General features: G+C 44.6%; 2 protein-coding genes across 2 annotated transcripts in view; one reads left to right on the forward strand and one right to left on the reverse strand.

The window, feature by feature from the left end:
- gins1 (GINS complex subunit 1 (Psf1 homolog)) overlaps positions 1-10,275 on the forward strand; it is a 28,208-nt gene extending 17,933 nt beyond the window's left edge. Inside the window, exons 6-7 of the mRNA XM_068044526.1 lie at positions 3,633-3,707; positions 4,457-10,275. Coding sequence (XP_067900627.1) covers positions 3,633-3,707; positions 4,457-4,525 — 144 coding nt within the window. The 3' untranslated portion in view covers positions 4,526-10,275. The remainder of the gene's footprint in view (positions 1-3,632; positions 3,708-4,456) is intronic.
- Positions 5,107-20,508, reverse strand: part of ninl (ninein-like) — a 145,368-nt gene continuing 129,966 nt past the window's right edge. The window contains exons 26-28 of the mRNA XM_068045670.1: positions 9,308-9,520; positions 7,730-7,843; positions 5,107-6,648 (exon numbers count right to left, since the gene is read on the reverse strand). Coding sequence (XP_067901771.1) covers positions 6,460-6,648; positions 7,730-7,843; positions 9,308-9,520 — 516 coding nt within the window. The 3' untranslated portion in view covers positions 5,107-6,459. The remainder of the gene's footprint in view (positions 6,649-7,729; positions 7,844-9,307; positions 9,521-20,508) is intronic.

The following is a 20,508-nucleotide window of genomic DNA, read 5'->3' on the forward strand; positions in this document are numbered from 1 at the left end:
TAACACTTGACTCCTGGAACAAATAAACTTTCTCTTAGCTCCATTGTCTCTCTCATATTAATGTAGTTTCAATTCAAAGCATGTGGTATTCCTGTCACATCCTTAATATGTTAGGCAACCTAAGAATACCTTTTAATATACTTCAAATTTGACAACAGACCATGTGATACTAACTTTCTTCCTTTCCTGAGGTCTCTGAATGTTCTGCCAGGGCCACTCGGCTCCTGACCTCATTACAGCCTTGATCCAAACATGGACAAGAGAGCTGAGGTCAGAGGGCAGGTGAGAGTAACTAATCTTGACATCAAGGCTGCATTTGACTGAGTGTGGCATCAAGGAGCTCTGGCAACATTAAATTCAATGGGAATCGGGGGAAAACTACTGGTTGGAGTCATACATAGCACAAAGGAAGATGGTTGTGGTTGTTGGAGGCCAATCATCTCAGTCCCATGACATCACTGCATGAGTTCATCAGGGTAGTGTCCTTGGCGCAACCATCTTCAGCTGCTTCATCAATGACCTTCCCTCCATCATAAGGTCCGAAGTGGGGATGTGCGCTGGTGATTGCACAGTATTTGGTACCTCCTCAGATATCGAAGCAGGCCGTGTCCATCTGCAGCAAGACCTGGACACAGTTAGGCTTGGGCTGATAAGTGGCAAGTAACATTCGTGCCATACAAGTGCCTGACAATGACCATCTCAAACAGGAGAGAATCTAACCATCTCCCCTTGACATTCAATGGCATTACTATCACTGAATCCCCCACTGTCAACATCCTAGGGGTTACCATTGACCAGAAACTGAACTGGAGGAGTCATATAAATAATATGGCTACAAGAGCAGGTCAGAGGCTCAGAGTCCTGTGGCCAGTAACTCACCTCCTAACTCCCCAAAGCCTGTCCACCATCTGCAAGACACAAGTCAGGACTGTGATGAAATACTCTCCAGTTGCCTGGATGAATGCAGTCCCAAAAGCACTCAAGAAACTCAACACCATCCAGGATAAAACAGTCTGCTTGATTGGCACCCCATCCGCCCACTTAAACATTCACTCCCTCTGCCACTGACGCATAGTGATAGCTGTGTGTACCATGTACAAGTTGCACTGCGGTAACTCACCAAGGCTCCTTCGACAGTACCTTCCAAACCCGTGATCTCTACCACCTAGAAGGACAAGGTCAGCATTCACATGGAACACCACCACCTGCAAGTTCCCCTCCAAGCCACACACCATCCTGACTTGGAACTATATCACTGTTCCTTCACTGTCGCTGGTTCAAAATCCTGGAACTCCCTTCCTAACAGCACTGTTGGACTGCAAAACTAGATGGACGGCAACGTTTGAAGGCGTTGCTCGCCACAATCTTCTCAAAGGCAATTCTGGATGGGCAACAAATGCTGGCCTTGCTAGCGATGTCCACATCCCATGAAAGAATAAAACAAAATTGTATGGATTGGTTAGTAGGTAACTTAGTCTGGGTCTTTGGCTCCAGCCAATCTGATAGGAGCCTAAACAACACAGCACCAATTAATGTGGTACCATTATTCAAGAAGGGTAGCGGGGATAAACCAGGTAATTACAGGCTGGTGAGTCTAACATCAGTGGTAGGGAAACTATTGGAAAAAATTTGAGGAACAGGATTAATCTCCCAATTGGAGAGGCAGGGATTAATCAAGGATAGTCAGCATGGCTTTGTCAGGGGGCGATCATGTCTGGCAAACTTGATTGAATTTTTCGAGGAGGTGACTAAGTGGGTAGATGAGAGTAAAGCAGTTGATGTAGTCTACTTGGACTTAAGTATGGCTTTTGATAAGGTCCCATGTGGGAGATTGGTTAAGAAGTTAATAGCCCATGGGTTCCAGGGCAATTTGGCGAATTGGATCCAAAATTGGCTTAGTGACAGGAGACAGAGGGTGATGTTCGAGGGTTGTTTTTGTGATTGGAAGCTTGTGACCAGTGGTGTACCGCAGGGATTGGTGCTGGGACCCTTGCTATTGGTAGTGTACATAAATGATTTAGATGTGAATATAGGAGATATGATCAGTAAGTTCGCAGATGACACAAAAATTGGTGGTGTCGTAAATAGTGAGGAGGAAAGCCTTAGATTACAGGATGATATAGATGGGCTGGTAAGATGGGCAGAACAGTGACAAATGGAATTTAATCCTGAGAAGTGTGAGGTGATGCATTTTGGGGGGACTAACAAAGCAAGGGAATATACAATGGATGGTAGGACCCTAGGAAGTGCAGAAGGACCTTGGTATACTTGTCCATAGATCACTGAAGGCATCAGCACAGGTAAATATGGTGGTTAGGAAGGCATATGGGATACTTGCCTTTATTAGCCGAGGCATAGAATGTAGGAGCAGGGAGGTTATGATGGGGCTGTATAAAACTCTAGTTAGGCCAAAGCTGAAATACTGTGTACAGTTGTGGTTGCCACACTATAGGAAGGATGTGATTGCACTGGAGAGGATGCAGAGGAGAGTCACCTGGATATTGCCTGGGCTGGAGCATTTCAGCTATGAAGAGAGACTGAAAAGGCTAGGGTTGTTTTCCTTAGAGCAGAGAAGGCTGAGGGGAGGACCTGACTGAGGTATACAAAATTATGAGGGGCATAGCTAGGAAGAAACTTTTTCCCTTAGAGAAGGTGTCAATAACCAGGGGGCATAGATTTAAGGTAAGGGGCAGGAGGTTTAGAGGGGATTTGAGGAAAACTTTTTTTCACCCAGAGGGTGGTTGGAATCTGGAACGCACTGCCTGAAGGGGTGGTAGAGGCAGGAACCTGCACAACATTTAAGAAGTATTTAGATGAGCACTTGAAACACCATAGCATACAAAGCTATGGGCCAAGTGCTGGAAAATGGGATTAGAATAGATAGGTGCTTGATGGCCGGCACAGACAAGATGGGCCGAAGGACCTGTTTCTCTGCTGTATAACTCTATGAATGCATACTGCCAGGCTTGTGGTAAAAATCGATAACTCACCAAGCAGTTGTGAACTATTACTGTGTAGTGCCAGAGTATTTTATTTTATGCAATTTTTTTCCATTATGCATACAGGGTAAGGAATGATTTTAGGCAGCCATTGGTTGACAAATTTTGTTTCCTTTTTAGAATTTTTTTTGTAAGAAAAGCTAATTCAATGAACAAGGAACAGGAGAACATGCAGAACATTAACTTTCATCTATCAGCTCTGAGCTCACTGACCTATGTGGGCCTAGTCTAGCTTCACTGTGTTCAAATTCTTTCATGGTTCATGGCCTCTCTCTCTCACTCCCTTCAGTCCTCTGAGAACTCTGCATTCCTCCAATTCTGACCTCTTGTGCGTCCCTGATTTCCTTCACCCCACCATTAGCAGATGTGTCTTCAGCTGCTTAGGCTCTAAGTTCAGGAATTCTTTCTATGAACCTTTCTACCTTTTTTTTTCTTTTTTAAGGCACTCTTTAAAACCTACCACTTTAACTAAGCTGTTGGTTAGCTGTCCTAACGTCTCCTTATGTGGTTCGGTGTTGAACATTGGTAATCACTCCCGTGCAGTGCTTTGGGACCTTTTACAATGTTGAAGGCCATATATAAATACAAGCTACTGTTGTGATTTGTTTTGTGAATTTTCTTCCCCTCCTGTAGGTGAGATGTTTGAAAGATTACGGAGAATATGAAATTGATGATGGTACTACTGTGCTTCTGAAAAAAAACAGCCAGGTAAGACTTGACTACTTTCTGCAAACCTTGCTCTGTAAATTCCTTTCCCACCAGATGTAGTTTTCAGAATAAGAGGGTCCATGGTTTGCATTTAAAAAGTATTTAAGACAAATGTTAATTGTGTCAGAACATGTATGAAGGCGACTTCCATTTTCTACCACTCTGCTTAAAATGCATCACCTTGATAAGAAAGAAGGGTCACCCAAATACATCAGTGTAGGGAATGGAACGTATTATTCTTTCTGGCATCTAGTAATCATAAATATTGACCGGGCAGATCACAGTTGAATCTCTTCCTGATCCATCTCAACATGAACATCCTCCACTGCTCCAGCAAGAGGGATTTGCACTTGTGACCACTGTCATTCTAACAACTCTATATTATAAAATTTACAGATTACTTTCATTGTAATGAGTCTCACAATTAAGATTTTTTTGTTTATTCCAAAAACTCAATTTTTACCACTAGAGGTCCCTATCTATCTACTTTTGATTCTTCCGATTTAGTGTTTGTGACCTAGCTTCACTATTTCTGGTGTTCCTGATTGGCTACAGTCACCAAAAGGGTGTGCCTTGGCAATTAAAGGCAGATTGCCTTTCATGTTTACTGTAGACTGAGATAAGAACCAAAATATTCATCATGAGAAAATCCAAGGATTTGGTTCACATTCTCTTTCTCATTTTCTCCCACCACAAGAAAAGTAAACACTTCTAAAATCATTAATCTAAGTTCTTTTGTTTTCTTGCAGCATTTTATGCCCAGGTGGAAATGTGAACAGTTAATTCGTCAAGGAATCTTGGAACATGTGCTATCCTGAGAATGCCAGTTTAAAGAAAAGAACTGTTGTCTTTTGTAGGTTACTTTAGCTTGCTTAGACTGTCACTTTGACATATATTGTCTGTATCTTGTTGACTTAAATATGATTTAGCTGTGTACATCAGCTTTGCTAACTTGATGGCAAGTTGAAAAATTCCTTGGCTGTTAGCTTAAAGCACATGGATTCTCCTTTATAAGTAGTTTGCATAGAAAGGTTATGAGACGTGTTTGAGGAAAGCTCTGAAATCAGAAGCCTTGTAGGTTTTAGACAAATTGGGCATTGGAATAAAAAACTGCTGCTCAGTGATTTGCAGTTTAAGTGCTGCTTCACAGACTAGTTGGTCTCGTCAGTCACTACAGTTACATGTTAAAGCCAAGGAATATGGATATTTGCGAAGCATGTTCATACAACTTAGCAATCGTCTTATGGCGCTGGTTGTACTGATGTGTATAAGCTACAGTGGGATTGCAGAAATATCTAGAACTTCTCTCCTCACCAAGCCTGCATCCGTAGAGCAGGGGAGAAGTAAGTGAATAAGTGAATATTGAAGCTTTAGCTAAACAATACATTTTAATTCCAATCAATATAATTAAATCAGTGTGCATAATATATTTTTTACATTTTATAAAAAGTTTATCAAAATGGTATCAAAGTCAGTTAAATAAAACATTTGTGTTTCTGCACAGCAGGTCAGCATTTACAAAATGTCTTATCTTCAAATAATTGAACATTTGTACATACAGTTTCATATCAAAACTCCATTTTATACATTATACAACTACTTTAGAAAAAAAAATCATGGAAATTACAACATAAGATCTCAAATACAAGATGAAGCCAATGACAGTAAATTTAGCAAATGAAAAAAGTTCACAATACAATTATTCACTGGAAAACATCAGAATTAAAGGAGCTCAGAGAATATGCACCATTTCATATATCTGCTTAAATTCCCCATGGGGTTCTGTATTGGGGACATTAGTGAAACGCTTATTGGTAAATCTGTTGAGGTACCATCATCATAATTGCTGTAGGAAATCTCATCGGAGTCAGGTCTCTTTCAAGGTTAGGGGTAAAGCATCTTCATGTAGTTTACTGACTGGGAAAATTGGTAATCTGCATTGTAAATGTATAAACAGATGTTCTACCCAGCACAAAAGTGCCTAAATTGGGAGCATCCAATGATTTGGAGAAATGAGCTGTATTTTTAGTTCACAACCAGCAAGTCGATTGCTTCCGATTGTCAGATGGAATCATGATTAAACAGTGCGTCCATCTCCCAGTCTACATTATGCTTCCTCATTCCATTTCCCCACCTCAATTTCTAGCTGTATCCCGCTCACATCTACACTCCATTTTGACTTCCTTCACTTTTTCTTTTCTCAGTCTCCTGTTTGTGAAACTGTAGGGAGAGAAAGGGAGCTGGGGTGAGGTGAGTGGGCAGATTAGAAACACTAACATTGAGGTATAGATAGGTCTGAGGCAGAAGTTAGCAATTATTTTCCATAGTCTCTTCTGCTTCCAGCATAAAAACGAACTGAGAGGAGAGTTCTAAGAATGAAAAACATGCAAGCACAAACAGCTAATCGATTGGCAGTGAAATTAAATTGATGCTTTTCCCCCTCCCATCCCACATTTTAATCCATCTCTGTACTGGGTTTCCCTTTAGTACAGGTCACTGCCTTCAGGAGAGAAGAGATAAAAGGAGGTTGTATAGGTCCCTTTCCTCTCTGGGAAAAAAAGGGGTGAGCATTGCAAGATTGAGAAAAAATCTCAACAGAATACCAAGACAGAACTTGATTTTTCAGTCAATTATTTTGATTCTGATCTTTCATGGGATAATTGCATTGGAATGAAGCACTATATATAATTTATTTTTTAAGTGCCACTGTTTTTCTTTAAATGGTATTGGAAGCGGTGATGGTCAGACACAGTTAGGAGATAGAGGCTGGAGCAATTTTTCTTAACAGTCTGTTCAAAGCTGCAATTTTCTCGTCCAGCAAGAAGTTCTTTTTCTCAGCGCCCTTCTGCCGCTGCTCTGTAATCTGTAACGCTTTCATCAGCTGGGCATTCTCCACATACAGGTCCTTCAACATCAGGTCAGACTTGGCATTCTTGGCAAACTGCAGGCAAAGGCGGCAAATCAGTTCCTCACATACAAATACTTACATTTATATAGCACCTTTAACACCGTAAAATGTCCCAAGATGCTTCACAGGAGCGGTATGAGACTAAATTTGCCCTAAAGCCACATAAGGTGATATTAGGGCAACCAAAAGCTTGATCAAAGTGGTAGGTTTTAAGGAGTGTCTTAAAGAATAAGTGTTAGGAGGAAATTCCAGAGCTTAGACCCTTGACAGATGAAGGCACATGAAATTTTGGAATGTGCAAAAGGTCAGAATTGGGGAAGCACAGAGATGAAGTTGCTGGGGCTGGAAGAGGTTACAGAGAAAGGAAGGGGTGAGCTCAAAGAGGGATTTGAAAACGGATGAGCATTTTAAAAATCAAGGCATTGCCAAACAAGCAGCCAATTCTTAATAAATAGTGCACTTGTCGCAATTATAATCCACACACCATCCAAATACCTGACTTTATTACAGCAGAGTATGATTTTAATAGATGAGAAATAGGTGTACCCAAAAGATGTTTCAATGAAAAACCCCTCTGTAAAGCTGCAACAAAGCCAGAAGCATCATCAGAAGATGAATAACCTTATTTAAGCCTGTAAATGCTGCATTTAAAATTATCGGAGGCGTGTAATTCTGATACACACTGCATAGGAAAGAAAATGCATACCTTATATCTTAGTCTATTTCTGCTCATTGATCACAAGTCGTGGGAGTCAGTTGCCAGCGTTCGCCAGAGCTGGCAGTCATAAAGGCGGGGCTAAAGTGTGGCGAGTCGAAGTGACTTAGCAGTTGGCAGGAGAAAAGACAAAAGCGCAAGGGGAGAGCCAACTGTGTAACAGCCCCGACAAACAAACTTTTCTGCAGCACCTGTGGAAGAGCCTGTCACTCTAGAATTGGCCTTTATAGCCACTCCAGGCGCTGCTCCACACACCACTAACCGCCTCCAGGCGCTTTGTCTCTCGAGATAAGGAGGCCAAAGAAGATTTCTGCTCACATCTCCAGAGATCATGGGCAGTTGCTTACGACTGCCAGAACCGACATTTTCATGTTAACCCTGTACACTGCAGTTACTTACCTGTTCCTTGAGCTGGTTCACCTTCTCTTGAAGCATCATTCGTACACTTTTCAGTTTCTGTTCAACTTCCTCCATTCTTTCCTCCATTCGCTTTAGAAGTCTCTTGTACTCCTCCTGAAATGGAACAGTGATTTCTCTTGGTAGAGAGACGCGGCAACATTAGATGTAAACATTTTCAAAACTCTTACATTGGAAATTGATGTAGGAAATGTAGTTGAGCAGATATTTCTAGAATTATACAGCACAGGAGGCCGCCATTTGGCCCATCCTGCCTGTACCAGCTTTTTAAAAGAGCTATTCAATTAGTCCTTTCAAGTATATACCCAACTCCCTTTTGAAAATGATTGAATCTGCTTTCATCCCTCTTTCGGGAAGTGTATTCCAGATTATAACAACTTGCATAAAAACAAATTCTTATCTCCCCTCTGGGAGATGACAATTATCTTAAATCTGAAATTGATTCCTGGTCCAATACCTGAATTTTTAAATTTTCATCGCTACCCCATGCCCCCCTTCCCCACCCCCCCGTTAGGATTCCTCAATGGCCTTTCTCTTCCCTATCTCTGTAATCTGCTCCAGTGCTACAACCCTCCCAAGATCTTTCTGCACTATTCCAATTCAAGCCTCTCGTGCATCCCTGATTTCCTCACTCCACCAGTGACAGCTGAATCTTCAGCTGTCTAGGCTCAAGAACTCTCCCTAAACCTTTCCTCCTTTAAGATGCTCCTGAAAACAGAGTACTTTAACCAAGCTTTTGGTCACCCCTTCTACTGTCCCCTTCTTTGGTTTGGTGTCACTGTCGTCTGATTATGCTGCTGTGAAGTGCCTTGGTGTTCTGCATTAGAAAGTGCCTCTGTATATAGATGCAAGTTGTTGGACCCTACACAGCTCCAGCGAAGGATTCCAATTCCAGCCTGCACAAACAGAATGTAGCTTTGAATACTTATCATTCCTTGATGCTGTTCCAGAGCTGCCATTCATTCCCTTGGCTAGTATCCATTAGTTCCTGCTGTACCCTCAGCTGTTAATGGCTCAGGAAATTAATGATGGCTTTGGAATGAAAAGGATGCAATTTGTATCAGAAGAAACATTCATTGTCTAGGGGTGAATCGAATTTTCTCCAGCCCCATAACTCTCCATGATATCTGTGCTCCTCCAATCCTACCCTTCTGGACATCCCCAATTTTAAATCACTCTACCATTGGCGACTCTGCTTCCAGCTACCAAAGCTCTAAGCTCTGGAATTTCTTCCCTAAATCTCACTCCTTTTCGACACTCCTTAAAATCTCCCTCTGACCAAGCTGTTGATTATCTGACCTAATATCTCCTTACGTGGCTACATTTACTACATTAAAGGTGCTAGATGAATACGTTATTGCTGCTTAGGCTACAGCCAGTGGAGTTTTGGATATGTTGCTAGAGACTCCCGACATAAAGCTGAACTCTTCACTTACTGAGCATGGAGGACTGCTCAAAATTGGACTTATGGAAATAGCTTTTTAAACCATGTAAGGATAGGAAAACCAGGGTCTAATTTGAATCCAAAAATCTGGTAGTGGTCCAGGACTTGTGCTTTACCTGTTGTTCACACATCAATTTGTTGGCTTCCTGACTCTGGGCATTGAGCTGTTCTTGGAGATGCTGCACAGTCTGTTGTTCCTCTGCTAGCTTCAGCTGCAATTGGGCCAACTGAGTTTTGGGCACACCATTGCCAATCTGCTCTTTTAACTTTTGTACTTCATGCAGGTGTTGAGACTCAGTCAGCATCAGTTTGGTGTTGGTCTCCAACAACTGGGGGTGAAAAACACAACAGCACTGGTCAGGGGAGCAGGAGAACACCTAGAGGGATTGTAGTGTGGGCTCCTAAACTGCCACTTGACTTCTTGCAATTAAATGAGCAACATCTTCATTAAAGTTATGTTTTTTATTGAACCAGTCACAGTCTCTCAACAAATTGATTTAATTCTTACTTGTATGCATCATGATGGCAGGATTGTAATAACAATTTACATTTGGATAGCGACTTTAAGATAGCAACATGTCCCAAGCACGTCATAGGATCGGTATCAGATGAAAGTTTAACAAGTGAGCCACATGAGCAATTAGGACAGGTGACCAAAAGTTTGGTTGAAAAGGTAGATTTTAAGGAGCATCTTAAAGGATGATAGACAGATGGAGAGGATTAGGGAGGGAATGCCAGAGGTTAGGGCCTAGACAGCTGAAGGGACAGCTGCTAATGGTGTGGCGAAGAAACTCCAGGGTGCATAAGAGGCCGGAACTGAAGGAACACAGGTTTCTTGTCAGGCTGGAGAGGATTAAGGTTGGAATCTTTCAAATTCAGTCACTATCCTGAATGGCTGGGCTCGCAAAAGAAAGCTTCAATTTCCAAAAGCTGATCACGTGAATATTGCACCAGCATTTACTGCAAAATGCAAATGCCACATGTTATTAATGTATGCAAGCTTCTATCATTTTTGCTTTTCTTTGACTGGGATTTCTGCATCCAGAATAAAAAGTGCTGCTTGGACCAAAAATAAAAAGAATTAGTTTTTGCTATATCCTTTGTTCATTCATTATAGAGCACCACATGTCCAAATCGCTAAGATGAGGTGGACCTCCATCATGCTTAAAGGGAAAACTTTTATATACTGCCTTTCACAATCTCAAGACACCCCAAAGCACTTTATATCCAATTAAGTACTTTTGAAGTGTAGTCACTTGTAATGTAGGAAATGTGGCAGTCAATTTGCACACAAGGGGCTGGATTTAAAGGTGGGATTGCTGGCGACGTTGGGGGTGGGGGGGGATCTGGAGAATTGAAATGCTGCCACCCGCTCCAAAATCCGGCATCATGATGTTGGTTCTAGATTTTGTCAGTGGCAGGAAAACATAATGGCAGTGCTCTCACTGCAATGCGACGCAAACCTATTTTAAATTGCTTAGATGCTGATTTAAATGCATTTTAATATTATTAAAAGCAATTTTATGTCCGATGGCCAATTCTGTGACCGGTGGGTGCCACTAACATGCCTCTGGTTTCACGACCAGTGATCACACACAGCTGGAACAGGTTGGGCCTTCATTTAGGAATGGATCTGAGATCCATGAGCAAGCACGCTGACATAATTTGCACATCCACACGTACCAAGGCAGGAGGCCAAACAGGTAGAGGAACATGCGAAGGAAAGAGAACCTCACAACAAATCATTTTCAGCCATCCTGGTGTCCAGCCAGAGAATGAACTGAAATCTCACCTTAATGCCTGAGCTCTGTCGCAGCCTTTCCATTTGTGGTCCCCATCTCGAGTGCGGATGGGAAATGTGCACTAATGCCCATGAGAGAGCATTTGTTAATGGAGGCTCTCATCACAGTGGTATGTTAATGAGGGCTGTATTCATACTGGCATAGCCCTAAGGGATGAGGTCTTCATTTCACAATCAAGGTACAATGGCGCATGGCTTTCAAACAATGAAGCCTAAAGGTTTCAACAAAGCATCTTTTAATTATTTAACACAAAAGGTATAATCTGCATCCGTGAAACCCAGTGTCACTTTGTGCTCTTTTTAATCTGTTTGTCGGTGCTCCTACGTGGTGTGTTCCTGGCAGCAGCAGCTGGACTGGAGGCAGGCTGCTGATCAGGATGCCTTTGGCCTGTGTTGACTTTGGCAGGCGTCCTCTGGCTGCCTGAGGCCTGGAAGGCCCCAGCTGCCTGGGAGTGTCCTGCACTGGTGTAGGGCTCTCCTCCTCAGGCATGGCAGCTGCTGGAGCTGGGGTCACTGGCAGAGGGGCTAAGGAGCCAGGTGCCACACTGGGAGTACCCAGGTTGTGGCCATCAGCCTCTCCTCCTCCCTTTGAAGGCTCTCCTGAGCCACCCTGCTCAACAGAGAAGGACCAGGAGCTGCAGAATCATTTGGGCTCCTGTTCCTGCTCTCACCTTGACACTGCTGTGTCGAGCTCATGGCCAAAGCGATGGTGTGCAGGTCCGCATGGATCTGTAGGATCTGGCACTCCATGAGGGTTGTCAACCTCTTGATGGAGGAAGCTATGCGCCCACATGCCTGAGACATGGCAGCTGTCATGGCATGGGTGGACTCCTCCATCGTCCGCTCAAGGCTGCACATGGCCTCTGGCACCTCTGCCAGATTTCGCCTTATCCCTCTTTGCAACTCCAGCATGCCTTTAGCTGTCGACAGCAGAGGCTCATCATCATCCTGGGGCCCAGCATAGGCCTGGCCAGCCACAGTTCTCTGACTGTCGGAGGCCTGGCTGTCTCAGCCTCCGCCAGCTGCTTGTGTGCGTGTGGTGCTCTCACCAGCTTGTGATCCAGATTCTAAAGCCATGCATGTACCCACCAAGGTGAAAGTAGCTGCACTGGTGGTGGGTGCAAGCGAGTCATAGGTCTATGCATCCTCTGAGTCTTCTTCCTCCTTAGAGGTGGACGTCTGTCTCCCTGTGAATGGCTACCTGCATGAGAGAACACAAACATAGCAGTATTAGGCTTTGCAGTTCTCTTGATGCCTACTAAACATTACATGGGTCCCCAACATTGATACACATGCCAACAGGAGACAATCCTCACTCTCTTATGGAGGGTCACCTACTGATCGGCCACCTTGGGTGCCTGCCAGCTCCAAGGCCTCTTCCTCGGCAGAGGTCAGTGGACGTACATCTGGGATTCCTCTGCCTATCCGGGACATCTCCCTCCTATTATGGGCCCTCTTAGCCTGCAAGAGGAAGGATGGAGATGGTTGAGAATGGCACACAGATCAACATGACAGTTCAGCTCATTTCAGCCCCTCAACCCCTACTGGGGAATCTGATGTCTCTCATGCCGACACTCACTGTCAAAGGAGTTAAGGGGGGTGAGCTATGAAGGAAGGTAGCCTGTGGCCAAGAGACATCCATGCTTCTGTCAGGAAGAGACAGAACCCTACGCACTCAGGCAATGCCGCACTGCTGCCACCCTCCCCATGACGCGCAACCTCCTGCGTACTCATATGCAATCCTCAAGAAGGTGACTGGTATGGAGCACTCACCTTGGCTAAATGCAGTAGGACATTGACCCTCTTCCTGCAGCAGGCTCATTAAATTCAGTCCAAGGTCCCACAAACAGCAATAAGTGACCAGATTTTTTTTTTTGAAGTGATAATCGTTGAAGGATAAAGGTTTGCCAGCACACCAGGGAGAATCTCCTTGCCACTTTTTGACAGTGTCATGGGACCTCTTTACATTCACCTGAGATGTCGGAAGTCTGTTTTAATGCCACTTCCAACAGTGCAGCACTCCAGGAGTAGTGACACTAATGTGTCAGGTTGGATTATGTGCTCAAGTCTGTAAAGTAGGACTTGAACCCACAATGTTCTGACAGGTGGGAGAGCTGCCCACTGAGCCATAGCTGACACAATAGATGAATTTAAAACATGGACTCTAAGACTGTTGATAAATTTTGTTAGATTAAAAAAAAATTAAATGTACCAGTGACACTGAAGCGCTACCTGATCTGATTTAATTTGCTTCTGTGCATATTTCTTTCTCATAATAAACAATTTGTTGTTTGGCCTAAAATCTTTAGGCTGGCAGCACAGTGTTTCGCCATCTATCAGAGATCTGAAGCTATCTTTGGTTTGCCACAGGTAAAATGCTCTGGATTTCGGCCCAAACTGCAACAAGTGGTATGGTAAACTGGAAAAGCTTAATCTAATGATACACCATTTGCAATCTTTGGAGCTCTATGAAGAAATCAGATCTCAATGTTGCCATTCTTCAGAACTCGTGATGTTTCAGTGCATTTCTTCACAAAGTTGGGTATCAAGTTATAAAGAAGTAAACATGGGAATTGAAGGAGGATTGACTATTTTCTTACAAGAGTAACACACAATCGTCACTGCAATAATAAAATCAATTGCCATCATTTGGCCAATTACCGCTCTATCAGTCGATCAGCAAGGTGATTGAAGGGGTCGTCAAAAGGGCTATCAAGCGGCACTTGCTCAGCAATAACCTGCTCACTGACACTCAGTTTGGGATCTGCCAAGGCCACTCAGCTCCTGACCTCACTACAGCCTTGGTCCAAACATGGACAAAAGAGCTGAACTCAAGAGGTGAGATGAGAGTGACTGCCCTTGACAGCATGGCAGCTTTTGACCGAATATGGCATCAAGGAGCTCCAGCAAAGCTGGAGTCAATGGGAATCGGGGGAAAACTCTCTGCTGGTTGGAGTCATACCTAGCACAAAGGAAGATAGTTGTGGTTGTTGCAGGCCAATCATCTCAGTCCCAGGACATCACTGCAGGAGTTCCTCAGGTTAGTGTCCTAGGCCCAACTATATTCAGCTACTTCATCAATGACCTTTCCTCCATCATAAGGTCAGAAGTAATGTTTGCACAATGTTCAGCACCATTAGCGACTCCTCAGATAGTGAAGCAGCTCGTGTCCAGATGCAGCAAGACCTGGACAATATCCAGGCTGGGGCTGCGAAGTGGCAAGTAACATTCATGCCACACAAGTGCCAGGCAATGACCATCTTCCCTTGATGTTCAAAGGCATTACTATTGCTCAACCCCCCACTAAAAACATCCTGGAGGTTACCATTGTCCAGAAACTGAACTGGACCAGCTACATAAATGCTGTGGCTACAACAGCAGGTCAGAGGCTGGGAATTCTGCAGCGAGTAACTCACCTATCTCGCCAATGCCTGTCCACCATCTACAAGGCACAAATCAGGAGTGTGATGGAATACTCTCCACTTGCCTGGATGGGTGCAGCTCCAACAACACTCAAGAAGCTCTACACCATCCATGACAAAGCAGCCCACTTGATTAGCACCCCATCCACCACTTCAACAATCGCTCCCTCCACCACCGACACACAGAGGCAGCAGTGTGTACCAATTGCAAGATGCACTGCAGCAACTCATCAAAACTCCTTCGACAGCACCTTCCAAACCCATAACCTCCACCAACTAGAACGACAAGGGCAGCAGATGCATGGGAACACCACCACCTGCAAGTTCCCCAAGCCACACTCCATCCTGACTCAGAACTATATCGCTGTTCCTTCACTGTCGCTGGGTCAAAATCCTGGAACTTCCTTCCTAACAGCACTGTTGGTGTACCTACACCATGTAAGATTATTTGGTTACAAAAAGTTACTAACCAGAGTACTAATTGTTAAAATCCAGCTATTATAAACTAACAACTAACTAATTATCATAAACTAACATTTAGCTTTATTAGAACCCTTTGTTGTAGTATGGTAAAGTGGAAAAACTTAGGAAATAAGGCTCAGTATGGACAAGATTTAAAGGCTTCTGGGAGATTGTCAAGTTTTAAAATGCTTACTTGCAGCAAAAGGGCGAGACCTAGAGAGCAGACAGTAAAAACAGCTTCTGCATAGACTTGTCTCATAGTGAGAAAGGCATCCTCGAAATGTAAAAGGAAAACTACTTGCGCAAATCTGAAAGGTTCGCAACCATCACAAAATAATCCTTGGTTGGTTAAGAAAGATATCCTTAATACAAGACTAATCACTAATTGGGAGAGGGAAGGATTAACTGGAAAGCTGCCAGGATAAAAGGAGTCTCATCTTTGCTACTGTATAGCGGAGAACAACAACAAAAGACAAGAGAGAGACAGACAAGGGAAACGTGAACACCAAAAGCTGCAAAAGAAAGAGTCGTGCGCTCTGCTGTCCAGTCTCTAATATGGGTAGTATCTGTGTTACACTGTTAATTACTGCCCGAGTCTGTGCCTATGGTTTATCTGAAAACTAAACAAATTTGTCCTTACCTTATCTCAATAGAGTCGAATCACAACAAGTTGTTGTGCTGCCAAGTCTGTTCCCACCTTAGAAGGAGGTATAAAATACCCCTAGCTTATCAAATCTTACAACCCCTAGAACTGCAGCGGTTCAAGAAGACAGCTCACCACCACCTTCTCAAGGGCAATTAGGGATGGGCAATATATGCTGGCCTGGCCAGCGACGCCCACATCCCACAGATGAAGAATAAAAAAAATTCTAAAGCCTCACTGCATACCCCTCAGATCCTGCAAGAGGACTTCCAGGCAAGAGTGAGACACCTGGGATCAGCCTTCCCATGTCTCCTCTCCATTCCTTCAGTTGCTGCAGCTTCAGAAATCCAAGTGCTAGTGAGCCCTTGTAACCCATGCCGTCCCTTTAATTAGAAATCCTTCCTTTGACGGAAAAGGCACACATTCCTTGATTGGTTGGGGAACAATGAGGTGGGTTGTTAATTACTTTGCTCTGAGAAAGAGAAATGGCAAAGTAAAGAGTTAGGTTTTAGGTAGGTGTAGAGGGGTTCGGGGCAGGAGCATTCATTTACTAAACCATCAACAGGTGAGAGCACAGCAGTAACTGACAGATTCTGGCCATGGGAATGAATGACAGCTCTGGAACAGGGGCAAGGAAATGAAAAATATTCCAAACCTCCTTCTGTTTGTTCAGGCTGGAACCTGAACCCTCCTCAGGGAGTTGCGTAGGGTCCAGCAACAACTTGCATTTCAATAGTGCCTTTAATGTAGTAAAACATCCCAAGGCACTTCACAGAAGCATAATCGGAGAACATCTGACACTGAGCCAAAAAAAGACATTAGGAGGGTGATCAAAAGCTTGCTTCAAGAGACAGGTTTTAATGAGCATCTTAAAAAGGAGGAGAAAGGAGGTGAAGAGGTTTAGGGAGGGAATTCTCAAGCTTAGACAGCTGAAGATACAGTGGAGTGAAGGAAACTGGGGATGTACAAAAGACTACAATTGGAGTAGCAGAGATCTTGGAGGGCTGTAGCACAGGAGAAGGTGAGAGACAGAGAGGAGAAAGGCCAGGGAGGGATTTTAACATGAGGATGAAAATTTTAAAATTGAGACTTTGATGGAGGAGGAGCCAATGTAGATCAGCAAGCACACAAATGATAGATGAACAGACTTGCTGCTAGTTAGGATACAGGCACAGAATTTTAGAAGTTTACGGAGGCTGGAAGATGAGAGGCAGGCCAGGAGAGTCTTGGAATGGTCGAGTCTGGAGGTAACAAAAACATGGATGATATTTTCAGAAGCAGATGGGTTGAGGCAGTGACCGAGATGGCTGATATTATGCAGGTTGAAGTAGGTCTTTGTGGTGGAGAGGATATGGGGTCGGAACTTCAGGGTCAAACAGTTCAGCCTGCGGCAGTGGCTAGGGAATGAAATTTGTGATGGGGGCTGATGACAATGGGTGGAATACAAACATACGAATTAGGAGCAGGAGTAGGCCACTCGGCCCCTCGAGCCTGCTCCGCCATTCAACAAGATCGTGGCTGATCTGATTGTAACCTTAACTTCACATTCCCGCCTACCCCTGATAACCTTTCACCCTCTTGTCCATTTAATCCCTGCTGGAATGGAGGGACCATTTTCAGGTCAGGAACCCAACTAATTAAATTTGGGTGCTTTGCTGTTGCTCTTTCCAAAAGCAAAGTAATTATCATTCGCCAAGCTCCCAGACTAATTAGGAGGACGGGTGGGATGATGCATCCATTCTGTCAAAGGAAGGATTTCTAGTTAAAATAACCCCCACATATGTTACAAAGGCTCATTAGAACTTGGAGTTTTGAGGCTGCAGCAAACACAGGAATGGAGAGGAGACCTTGGAAGGCTAATCTTACCTGGATGTCCTGGTGTGGGTTCTGAGGGGCTGCAGTGAGGTGAGCTCTCCCAGGGATGGGAGGAAGAGGACAACCTCTCCAACCAAGAAGGCATGAATGGAAGGACCAAGGAAGTCAGCAGAAGTGTGGTCTCTCCAACCTGAAGACAGTGCACCAAGAGGATCCAGGACCTCAGGAGTGCGTAAAAGGTGAGTGGTATAACATTTTCAGGTGTCAAGCTCCACATTCTCACTCTCCCCAGCATTCTCCTGCACAGCACTCCTGAGGACAACATAACGTGCAGCTCCACTCATTCCTCTCTCTGTAGGCATCTCACATCCCCATCTGACAGCCAACACTCACACTCATCCTCATCCAATTGTCCTCTTGTACCTATGGCTCATAGTAAACCTCCACAAAGTTGTCTTTCCCTCTTCCCCACACAAACCATTACCTATCTGCTTTCTCTCCTTGCAGGAAAAGCGAGCATGCAACTTGGCGAGTGGCAGAGACTCGGAATGGGGGGTGCCCCACAGTGACAGGCACTTGGTTGGCCAATGGCAATGTGTGCCCACCTGCTTCACTGGGAAGGAGGTCTTCTTCCTGGAAACTGCAGATGTCAGCAGCGACCTGCTGTGAGAGCCTGAGCCTCCTGAAGTATTGGCGCTCAGACATGTCAAGAGAGCCGATCCACTGTTTTTAAGCTCTGTGTTGGAGGTCTCGCACCCTTCCAGCTGAATCTCAGAGGCGAATGCAGCTGAGAAGATAACTAGTACTGCTGCTGGAAATTCTCCAGCTGCAACTGGAGCTATTGGCAGTGGTGTGGCTTCTGCTTTTGCCCCTCCACAGAGGTCGAAGGTGGAGCTGGCAAAGTCTGGCAGCAGGAAAGTGCAGCTGAAGGTGAGTGAAGTGCTAGACAGGTGAAGTGCCTTCCAGGAAGTTGGCAATCACCTGACAAGTAGTGGTGCATTCTCTGAGAGAAGTGCTTTGAACAGCAGTCTCTCATCTGGCCATGGCTGGAGCGCTTCGGTGTAACTGATCAAAGCCTTTCCAACTTGTCAGCTTCACCAAAGAGGTTTTTCCCGCTGTACATTCACCTCGGTGATGCTGGCGCGGTGCAAACACAGCGTGGAACCCATGCACTGTTGGGAAAGAAGGAGTTCTTGGTTAAAAAGGCTCTTAATTGTCTTTTAATTAGTTCAATTGCTTTCCTGCCAGACCCAAGAGGGTTCTCTGCTGTAGTGCGAACCCTCCGCCCCAGAAAAAGCCGGAAGAGGGTGGGATGACGCGGGATTCCGGCCTGACATCAATTTCAAGGGATTTACCATCCCACAAGCACGGGAACCCGCCTCCACTTGGCTGGTAAAATTTTGCTCAATGGCTTTAAGCTTCTAATTGTTTAACCAGAAGAAATTGCACCTCATCCAAGATCAAAGGTCGGACGAGCATTCTGACAGTACAGAGGCAAGAGTAGAGGTGGTGAGGTTGTGCTGGGCATCAGTGACACGTGTAACTTGACCCCCAAGTCTTTGGATGATGTCGCCATGGAGCATGTAGGTGCGGAAGGCAGTGTGGGGGGGGGGGGGGGGGGGGGGGGGAGTGGGGCAAGCAAGGATAGATCCTTGGGAGACTTTAAAGGTAATGGTATGGGGGAAGGATGAAAAGCCATTGCTGGAGATGCTCTGGCTGTGACTGGATAAGTAAAAGTAGAACCAACTGAGGGTAATCCCTATGAGCTGGAAAATGGAGGAGTGGCAGTAGGGAAGAATGGTGTGATCAACCACGTCAAAGGCTGCAATGGGGGCAAGCAAGGATAACGTAGTATAACCAGAATCACAGAGGATATTATTTGCAACTTTGCTTAGTGCTGTGATGGATAAAACACCTAAATGGAAAAATTCAGGCAGGTAATTGCAGGATAAATGGGAGGTGACAATACAGTCAAGAATTTTGGAGAGGAATGGGAGGTTAGAGATGAGGGTGAGAGTGGGCTTTTTGAAGAGGGAAATGATAACGGTGGTTTTAAAAGGGAGGGGTGAAGTAAAGAAAACCATTTACAATAACAGCCAACATCAGAATCAGAAAGTGAAACTGGTTGATCATCAGTTTAGTGGGAATGGAGTCAAGGGAACACAAGGTGGATCACATGGAATATAGAAGCTAAGGAGAAACGTTTCCCTGGAAGGCAAGTTGGCAACCAGAGGACACGGATTTCAGATAATTGGCAAAAGGGCAGGGGTGATGATTTCAAATACACTGCCTGAAAGGGTGGTGGAAGCAGATTCAATAATAACTTTCAAAAGGGAATTGGATATATACTTGAAAAGGAAATATTTGCAGGGCTATGGGTAAAAACAGGGAAGTGTAAGAGCTGACTAATTAGTCCCAAAGAGTTGACACAGGCACAATGGCCTCCTTCTGTCCTGTGTGATTCTGGGAGTTCAGAGAGGAGAGAGACGGGAGTAAAACGAGAAAGAGACACACACACAGGTTCAGAGCTATGCCCCCTCCTATTTCTCATCTACATATTGCCCCTCAGCAACATCATCCAAAAACAAAATTGTTCCACATGTATCCTGATGACACCCAGCCATACCTCACTACTACCTCTCTCGACCCCTCCACTGTCTCTAAATCACCATGCTGTTTGTTCAACGTCCAGTATTGGATGGGCAGAAATTTCCTCCAACTAAATCTTGGGAAGACCAAAGCCATTGCTTTTAGTCCCCCCCCCCCACAAACTCCATTCCCTAGTCACCAACTCTGTCTTTATCCATGACAACTGTCTAAGGCTAAACCAGACCGTTCACACCCTTGACCCCAAGATGAGTTTCCGACCACATATCCACCAGCTCTGCCCCTGCCTCAGCCATCTGTTGCTGAAATGTTCATGCATCTGTCACAAACATCACCTCTGGCATGACTATTCAAATGCATTTGTGCTAGCATCCGATCTTCCACCCTCCATAAATTTGGGCTGCGTTTGCTGACAACGCAACCATTAGGTGGTGCAGTGCCGGCACATGCACAAATGCAGCCTAATCCAACGAAAACGTCACTGTCTGTGATGTCTCAGGCAGCTGCCAGTAATAAAGATGGCGCTGCTCAATTTGACACAAAAGAAAAGTTGAACCCAAACCCCCT

This window comes from Heterodontus francisci, chromosome 13 (genome assembly GCF_036365525.1).
Source record: "Heterodontus francisci isolate sHetFra1 chromosome 13, sHetFra1.hap1, whole genome shotgun sequence".
Classification (NCBI taxonomy): domain Eukaryota; kingdom Metazoa; phylum Chordata; class Chondrichthyes; order Heterodontiformes; family Heterodontidae; genus Heterodontus; species Heterodontus francisci.